The sequence below is a fragment of the Nycticebus coucang genome, chromosome 8 (genome assembly GCF_027406575.1).
Source record: "Nycticebus coucang isolate mNycCou1 chromosome 8, mNycCou1.pri, whole genome shotgun sequence".
In the NCBI taxonomy this organism is placed as follows: Eukaryota; Metazoa; Chordata; class Mammalia; order Primates; family Lorisidae; genus Nycticebus; species Nycticebus coucang.
Window position 1 is genome coordinate 109,859,679 of NC_069787.1, and position 9,751 is coordinate 109,869,429.

General features: G+C 44.7%; 1 protein-coding gene across 2 annotated transcripts; it reads right to left on the minus strand.

The window, feature by feature from the left end:
• Window positions 1-5,878: 5,878 nt before the first annotated feature.
• Window positions 5,879-9,054, minus strand: PAQR9 (progestin and adipoQ receptor family member 9). Of its 2 annotated transcripts, none has more exons than XM_053599551.1 (2): window positions 8,916-9,054; window positions 5,879-8,138 (listed from the first exon to the last, which is right to left on the minus strand). In XM_053599551.1, exon 2 carries the CDS (start codon window positions 7,980-7,982, stop codon window positions 6,849-6,851), a length of 1,134 nt encoding a protein of 377 aa, XP_053455526.1. In that variant the 5' UTR covers window positions 7,983-8,138; window positions 8,916-9,054; the 3' UTR covers window positions 5,879-6,848. The 2 variants fall into 2 exon arrangements, with proteins under 2 accessions (XP_053455526.1, XP_053455525.1); XM_053599550.1 differs by lacking the exon at window positions 8,916-9,054 and adding an exon at window positions 8,474-8,628.
• Window positions 9,055-9,751: the final 697 nt, after the last annotated feature.

Consider the following 9,751-nt stretch of genomic DNA (forward strand, 5'->3'; position numbering starts at 1 on the left):
GGCAGAAATGGCCTAGGAGAAGGCTAAAGGATGAGAATTCAGGGCTATCACATGCTTTATGCAAATAAAAGCCAGCCACAGAATCCTCCCCCAGCCTTGAAACACAGAAGGCCTTTTCCGGGTCCATGTAGCAATGGCCTGGGCTTTGTTGTTCTTTCCATTCTAAAGAAATAAGGGACAGTGTCCAGGGACGTACATTTTATTGGCAATGTTATTCACTGTGCTTATACCCTCATCAAAGTAAAATGTGCCTCACTTCTTTATTGTCTTGGGACTCAGTTGCTTCGTTAGAATAATTTTGTTCATAGCCTCCAGAAAAGAAAACTAACTTGGCGGAAAAGTCGACCTCCTGCGTTAAGCTATGCTGGGATAATAAATTTAATAAAGTTTTTAACTGGAATTGTAAAAAGTTTTACATTTTACCTTGTTACACACCTAGAAGTTATTTAAAGAGAAGAAAACATGTATTTTCTTCTTTTAAAGAATGAAATTTATCCTTCTTTAAACTATACATTATTTACATCTTTAAAGACCCACTGGGTCTTTATCATTTGGGTAAGAGCTCAAGTTGATTAAACTCCCAGGACAAAGATGAGTCTTTCCAAAAAGCACTGGTTCTCATCTATGTGCGAAGGCCTGTTCTTACAAATGAATTGCTATTATTAATTTTTTAAATATAAAATTAAAATAGTTCTCTTAAAAAAAATTTTCCCCACGGATGAATTGTTTAAAAACAGATTATGCTTTCTAACTAAGAAATGAAATTGTGTCCCTGTCCTTCACCGAGGAACAAGGGTTTATTTACATGGTGTCCTATCTCAGTGCTGAGGTTAGTGTAAGGGGCAGGATCATCTCTATGGCAAGGCTAAATAACCACTTGAAGACACCCCCTCCTTGCCCCTTGGCCTTTCATGCTTATTGCGTTTGGGTGGATTTGTAAGGCATGAGAAAAGGTGGCTTGTCACTTTTACACATTAGAGAATAATTTTGCACATTCAAGAAATTTTCCTTGAGAAATGCCATGTTTGGAATAGCTTCCAGAGGCGGTTCAAGAACAGAAAGCATTAAAGCTCATGCATTACATTGTCGAGCACAATACATGGGGGGAACATTTTCAAAAGCTCCTGGAAAAGACTGTTTTTCCGTTGAGTTAAATAGTAAATAAGCGAGCATATTGTTGCATATAGGTGTGTGTTCAGGGCTTTCAAAAGTTACACCCTGCCATAATTAATAGCTAAATGAGGGTTCTTGGTCCTTGGCCTATAAATAAACACTCCAATTTTGCAACTTGCTCACAGATGCTTAAGGAGCTGTTCTAAAACAAAAAAAGCCTGAAAACTGCTTAGAAATCTGCAAACTAAAAATGCATTTGTCCTTTTTTTAAAAACAAAAACAACAGCAACCACAACAGAAATTTGTATTAGCTTTTTGGAATAGAACTGACCATCCCTTTTCATGATTAAGAAACAATTATTCATAATACTTAACAAGTCAAAATTTTGACAGGAAGGTGTGGCCACACAGAGGGAGACAGTGGTACTCAGCAGCAACCACTGAATGGTTCCTTTTTCAGTCTAGGCTTGGTAGCTTTTTTTCAGGAGATATATGTCAGAGAATAGCAGCACTACTTTAGGAAGTATCTAAAGGTGATTTATAATTTTCTGGTGCTATCCCCTACTGCCTTTTTGCCTAGCCCTAATTTTATGAAAAATTAAAGACATTCATCCAGGGGACAAATACACTACTCATAATATACCTGGGCATTAGTGCTCAGGTCAAAAGCTGGAGGATGTGGTTAAGCTGACAAACAGAATTCCTTGCCTACCCATTTGAACACTAACCCTCTGGGAATTCGTAAGTTTTCTAGGGACAAAATTTAAAACTCAGGCAAACAGTGCACAGCCGAACTTGCTTTCCTGTTCTATTTGAATCTAATCCTCCTTGCTCTCCCTTTCCCATGCTTTCTTCCTATCTGCCACTTTTTAATAATTTCCTCTAGATTTTTTTCTAAAACACATTTTAGAAAAATACATCTGCCACTTTTTAATGATTTCCTCCAGATTTATTTTTTCTAAAACATATTTCTAAGATGTAACACAAAGATCTTAAAAGAGGTCAAAGGGTAGAGAAGATTAGTTTGTCCTAGATAATTTTGGAGATTTAAGCATTTAGGCTCATATACATGAGGTCTGTTAGTTACTTTATTACACTGTCTATGAAATTCAGACTTAGTGACATCACAGTTTAGGCACTTAGGATGATCCACACTTCATAATGGCATGAACACCATTCTGTACATATGCCCACTAGCCTCTCACCTGACCTGCATATTCAGTTTTCAAGTTATTTTTAACCATAGGCATAAGAGCAGGCAGAAAAGAAAGAAAGAAACTGATGGTGGGGGAAGTTAGCATGTTATCTGAAGTAAGATTCTATGCACTGCACTTACACTAACAAAAAGAAGACCCAAACTCAGTGGTGTTATACATTCTGTTTGTGGCCAAGGTCAGAGTTTGGTCCCTTGCCAGAGAGATTTTCTGGATATTCTGACTCAGTTCCAAAAGAAGACAAGAGGGTGCCGGTTGGGCAGCGCCTGTGGCTCAGTGAGTGGGGCGCCGGCCCCATATGCCGAGGGTGGCGGGTTCAGGCCCAGCTCCGGCCAAACTGCAACAAAAAAATAGCCGGGTGCTGTGGCGGGCGCCTGTAGTCCCAGCTACTCGGGAGGCTGAGGCAGGAGAATCGCTTGAGCCCAGGAGCTGGAGGTTGCTGTGAGCTGTGTGATGCCACGGCACTCTACCAAGGGCCATAAAGTGAGACTCTGTCTCTACAAAAAAAAAAAAAAAAAGAGGGTGCCGGTTGTAATAATATGGATGGATCCTTGCTGCTCATGATGGCTAAACGGATTACATGAATGAGTGAATGAACATCAGCTCAAAGGACACTGACAGAGTGAGGTCAGCAGTGGCAAACTTCAGACAGCTGAAGAACACATGGATAAAAACCATTTCACTGGCTGACAATGTTTTGCTTAAGATTTATAATCTAATTTCAAAGAGAGATATATCTTTGCTTTACTTAAAAACTGTAGTCAAGTAAAGTACCATACACATAGATATACCTGCATAATAAAGTGTCTGTGTATCCCCAATTAGTGTCTGTGTGCTTGACTGCGCATCATCGCTGTGCAAAGTAGTAAATACTCAGAATTGAGGACACAATCATTCCCAGTTTGAAAACTTAATTCTCTCCCCTTGGACCAACTATAAAACCTTAATGTGGAGATAACGCCTATTGCACCTGTCTCCTACTACAGCTGGGTGCAGATTAATTAACTTATGAAAAGATTTGAAGATAGAAGTTTCTGTTTACTATTGCTGTTAGGCCTCAGATTCAGCACCAAATCAGAAAAAAAAAGTATTAAAATCGCCTCGATGTCCAAATTTCACATTCTTAAAAATGATTCCCACAAAGCTGCATGACAAATTAAGCTAAATGGGTTTTTAAACTGCAAGCACTTACAGGCAGGATTTATGAATGGAAACATGGGAAGGCCACTCCGACCAGCTCTGTAGTCCCATACTTTCTCCCTGGGCTATTTATAGAAGTATACGGCTAGTGGAAAAGATCACATTTATTTTTACAAGCCAGTCATGATATGACTGAAGAACTCACTTCCTCTCTCTGGGAAGGTCATCCTCTTCACCTGAGCTGCAAGAAGGCAAGGAAGAAAGAAACCACTTTAGCCAACTAAGTCAGTCTGAGTCAGCCCCAGACACCAACCTACCGGGTGACACGCACTGAAGACAAACACCCTCGTTTCCCAGGCCCGGCTCTATGCTGCTGCTCCTTGAGATGTCAGCCAGATCATGACTAACAAGCACAAATGAACTGTATTACATAATATTCTTCAAAATTCTGCTGCCAAAATAGGTTGTAGAGAGATAATGGAACGAATTCTTATTTATAATTCGTCCTACATTTCAAACAGCTGAACACAACAAAAACTGAATTTTAATGATGGTGGCAAAATGCAAAGTGCGAAATATATTAACAAGATACTTTTTTGAAGTATACTTTTGAAGATACTTTATTCTGATTGCCACATTACCCCTGAAATGTGTAATAAACCTGCATAGTTCTATGCAAATGGGGAGACTCTAAGTAAACATTTCCTTCTAAAATGTATTTATCTTGACAGAAATCTGATGTAATTTAGTAAGTAACTTATACCATTTAACAAATCAACCCTGGTTCAAGCAGTTATGGGGCAAGTGTTTGCAAACATGAAGTGAAGCCATTGTTTTCAACTAGAATATCCTCCTCTTAATATTATTTGCAATATATAAAATCTAAGATGGAATGGGAAAGGACAAAGAGAAAAGGAAAGTGAGTCCTCATTCTCTCTGGGACACACTGGGTGCTGAAATCTTCATGGGGAAAAGTGTGTCATCTCACTGGGCTTATGCATTGTAACCACCTGAAAATGATATGGGCATAATATTATCCTTAAGTGGCCTCTGCTTAAGGTCAATGACACAGAGCAAGAAGAGAAGCCTGTTTGTGGACGCGGGTGATCTACAACAAAGATTTAAAATGACAAATTTAGGGTTCAGTTCTTTTTCTTAAATTCATGAATCCTCTTTAGAAGTCTTCTTACAAGTTCTTTCTGAAAGGGAGGTCCCATTTATAAGGAAGCTATAAAATACTCTTCAATCCATCTATCTTCCAAACTAATATTCTTTGGGGCTCTGGAACAGACAGCAATGACATGCAAATAAATTTGCATGTGGAAATATCCTGATTTCCACAGTTGTCCTTGAATATATGTACTGACTCAAGTTATAGCTGAAAGAATAACATCTGTGGTAAGTATAAATTATCAGCCTCTGTAACCTAGCAGAAATTTTCTTGTACTTCACAAAGGACACTGACATTCATTAGCAACTGTGCAAAGTTATTTACAATCCCAGTAAGAGGTTCTAAATTAAATATAGACATATATCAATTTAATTTGTGTGCAAATTAATACACACAAGAATACATACATACAAAAATATTGGTTCCTCCGGGGAACTGTGCTAACCTCTGTTTACAAATGCAGAAGTGATTAAAAGCATAAACAAAAACACCAATCTTTTTAGGAATGCGGGCCTACCAGTACTGAGGAAAGTATTCATCCACCTTATGTGCTGAATCTAAGTTATTCTATTAAGTCAAGACTTCTGATTCAATGACTCACTTGGTTCTTAACCAAAATGACTTCCCACTAAATGTGATAAGTATTTAAATAAACCACCTTAATGGCTTGCGTTAATCTAGAGCGAACATCTCCATTACAGTTTAGCATTAATAAGAAGTGTCTAAACAACACTGGCCAGTCTGGTTGTTGGAAAGGATCTCGGGACATGTTCATGAATGTTTCAAGGATTTATGGTGACTACCAATCATTTCCATCCTCAGGATCCAAATGGGACTTCAGTGTTTAACTGGACAAGAGTAATCTAATTTAACTCAAAAATTTCAGTTACAATTCAATGATATGCTTCCTGATTTTCATAATAAAACTCATTTATTCCTGAATATTACATTTTAAATTTTAAGCAAGGATAAATGGCATCACTCTAGAATAGTGTCCTCTCTTCCTCCCCCTAGGGCTGCATTAAAAACTGCATCCACATTGCAGGTTGGCTTCTCCTTGTAGAAAAGCCAAATGCTCTGCACGCCCCTGTAGGTTGCTTCTGGTCCTACCAACACCTTAAAAACCAACAACACTGTCCTTCCCGCCTGGATGGAATGTTGAACTTTGATTTGCAGTAAATTAGAAAAGCTTATTCTTACTGGTCTCCCCATGCAAGAAACTGTTTTTGAGGATTAGTCATTTGGGCATTGCTTCAAAAGGCACATTTATTCCAGTGGCAATTTAAGTAAGTAGAGAAGGAAAAAGAATAAAAACAAAACAAACAAAAAACTCAGGATGGGTTCTGTGGAATACATTAAAATAAATAGGAATCTGAGATCAACACAAACCACTCAAGCTCATCAATAGTTTAACCAGAGTCCCCTAAGGTCATATAATTCACAGTTGTATCATGACACACATAGGCCTTCAGAAAACACTGTTTAAAAAAGTAGTTGAGAATGATCAAGCAGCTTGCCCTGATGTCCAGTTCAAGTGTATGCAATGCAGAAGGCTGCAAAATTCAAATCTATGTGACAAAGAAAATTCAGTGCATATCACAGGCTTTGATAAATTATGAAAAATCATTGTATATATTACTATTTAAATAACATTGAGAAACATTTTGAAATAATTAACTTGTGTTCACATTCCATGCATTTTCTAGCAGGTTAAGCCCTGGGTTTGTGTCTTTGTGCCTGTTTCCTACAAAGCTCCATTCTTTTGACAAATCCAAGCATTCCTCAGACTGAAATGCAAGTACCCAGGGATTTTGTCTATTTACCCTCATTACTGCATACCTGACCTCAGGAGGGCTACTCCTTATTACCACTGGCACAGATGATGGGAAAAGCCAACTCTTTGGGGTTTTATCTGCGTTATTATTCGCTGCCTTTGAAAAAACCCTGGATGTCACAGACACCATCTAAATTTATTTCTGGGAGCAAAAACCAGTGACCACCTCCCTCCTGTTTGACACCTCCCCCCTTTCCAAAGCCCCAAATGAACTGGGAGCCCTTGGTAGCAGTGAGCTTTTCCTCTACGATTTTGCAGCATCCTCCTCGAGTAAAGAAGGAAACACAACAAAACTCGAAAACAAACCAACAAAAGCAACAACAGACACTCCAAAGAAACAGGTGGGCGAACCAGCAGCCTCCTCCAAGGCAGAGGCTCACTTTTTACTGCAGATTTCGGAGCTGTTTAGAAATTTCCTGATGACCAGCCCCAGGCAGACCGCTAGCAGCAGCATGTAACCCACGGTGCCCGAGAAGGTGGGAGCAGCTGGCGGAGCCTGGAGGAACTGGCGGAGGCCCTCCTCCACATAGTACACCTGTTCGTAGATGCTAAGAAAGGTGAAGATGTGGAAGAGCTGGTGGCTGTGCCCTATGATGTCAAAGAGGCCAGGCTGAATGCGCTCAGGGATCTTGCTCACGTTGAAGAAGGCGGCCACCACCAGCCAGAAGTAGCGGCGGTAGAAGTGTAGGAAGAGTGTGGGGTTCTCGCCACGCAAGTCGAAGAGCCAGCTCTCGAGCATAATGGGGCAGGCCATGCTGAGAGGCATGACGAAGACGAAGGTGCGCACCGCGAACGGGTAGGCACACCAGTCCGTGCGGCTCTTGCAGCAGGCCACCGTGCAGGCGACCGCCAGCACAAAGGCCACAGGCAGCACCAGAGCGCGGTAGGCAGCGATGAGGTGTGTGCAGTCCACGTGCCAGCCCAGGCGCTGCTGCACATACGGGGTCATGACCCTGGCATCCAGCAGGCTCAGACCTGGGAGCAGGTAGTAATAGTAGGCCACCGTGCTGCCGAAGCCGTAGTAGCTGATGGACGCGTAGTCCAGGTAGAAGAACACCGCGCGCAGGCGCAGCGACAGGCAGCTGAACACGTGTGCCGTGCAGCTCATGGCGAAGGTCAACAGCACTCCCGACGCGTAGCACCACAGCGGCAGCAGCCACGGGTGGTGGAAGGGCACATCGCCGCCGCTCAGGAAAAATAGACGGCAGAACTTGCTCAGGAACAGCAGCAGCGGGATGAAGTGCGTCCAGAAGTTGAGCGTCTCGTTGGTAGGCTTCAGCACAGAGGCTAGGCATTCCTGGGCCGTGCACGGCAGACGCCGGTAGCCCGACAGTATGAAGCACTCCACGAAGTCGTCGGGCACCTCGTCCCAGCGCAGCAGCGGCTTGGCAGACGTTGGGGGGTCCCCCGAGGCGGCAGGGTGGGAGTGCCGGGAAGTCGCCGACGCTGCTGGGCCCGTGGCGGGAGGGCCCTTTGTGCCAGCGCCCCGAGGCTGCAGGCGCCGCGGCATGGTGCCCGGGGCTCGGCTGGGGCGTGCGCAGGCGACCTCTGGCGCCTGGTCCCGGGCGCTAGGCAGACCCCGCTGGCCGCCGTCGGAGCCTTTGTGCCCGCGCCAGGGGCGTCGTTGCAGGTTCAGGAAAAGACCTGCGCCTCCCAGCAGCCGCTCCTAAAAAAATAAATGAATAAAATAATCAATTAATAGGCAGCGCGGCGACTGGCAGGAGCACGGAGCGCGCGAGGCCAGGCGGCCCCCTTGCCAAGCTCCCTGCTACCGGCGCGCGGCCGCCCGCGCTGCGGCAGCAGCAGCAGCAGTGGCGGCGGACTGCGGCGGCGGCCCTGCGGTGACTGGGCATCGCGCGGTGCGGGCGCCTCTGCCGCCGCCCCCGGAGCGAGAGGCGGGGATGTGCGAGTCGAGGCGCTGAGGAAGGGAGGGGGGCCTCCCGGCTAGGGTTTCGCGGCCGCCTCGGGGGATAGAGTTGTCCCCAGTCTCGAGTTCCATACCATCCCCCTCCTCGAGCCGCAACAGCCCGAGCCGACCCGTTAATGATTGATGCGGAGGCTAAAGGCTGTTCAGCGACTTGGCTGCGCGGGCCAAGGGCGAGGGTCGGCGCTGGGGTTCGAAACCCGACAGCCGCGCCGGCGTTCTAAAGGACACTGGGGAGCCGCGTTCGCTGGGGGCGGGGAGCGGCGGCCGCGGGGGGAGGGGAGGGCGCCCAGCGTGCCCAAGCGGGGCAGGGCGGAGAGATGCACCAAGAGTGAGCTCTGGAGGTGGCCAGGGCGGGGGAACAGCACGGAAATGTCGGAGCTTTGTCCAGAGCTGGGCTGGGTCATTGTCAGATACCTGGAACTGCTCCTCTCTCGGCTTTGCGCGCGCGCACGTGTGTGTCGCCCTCTACGCCCTGAATCAAGCCTTAGTTTATCTCATTTGGTCTAGCGGACTTACTCAGGTGCGTCACCATCCTCTCATTTCCGTTGCCCTTGTCCGGTCCAAGCTAACCGTCCCCAAGCTGTTCTCTAACTGTGCTCACGAGCCCTTGGAGCTGCAGTTCACCCATCTTCTCATTCTGGTGTCTTTAGCTAGGAAGCTTGTTTGGAGCCCAAAGTCCGACTGCTCAGAACAGGCTGCGCAAACTCTACATTTTAATGAAAAATTTCACGTAACGGCCAGGCTATCCGGAAAGCCTCCTACGATCCGAGGAATGTTTTAAGGAGTTCCAAAGCAGAGCTGATAGAATGAAGACCAATTCGTAGAGACAGGGAAGGGGCTGGCTTGGATAAAATTTATATATAATTAACCAAAAATTCCTGTCAGGCTAGGTTGGGTGGCTGGAGGCAAGAAGAAAGGGGATTTGAAGAATCAAAACGTGTGATGAACTGGGGTGTGAAAATGTGTCCTTGAGCCTTGAAGAAAGGGGCGAAAAAATCTGTATGTTCTAGAATGTTCACCATCTCACAGCAGTTTATCTCAGTGATGTCTTGGGGATGTGACTGAGTCTGGCTTGGATTTCTGACCTGTGTAAATACAATGAGAGGTAACTTTTAAGGGGCCAGGCACTGTTCAAAGCGCTTTACAGTTTTTAAATCTTTTAGGCTTTATGTTTTCCATTTTACAGACGAGGAAATGGAAGCACCAGGATAAAACCCATGCCCAAGTGGTAGAAGGGGGATTTAAACCTAGGCAGGCCTTCCTCTATATTTTAAGTATTAAACCAGGACATTAAACTTGCTTTGTTCTGAGGAAACTGGTAGTTTCTGATTTAGGAAAAGGCTTTCATGTTC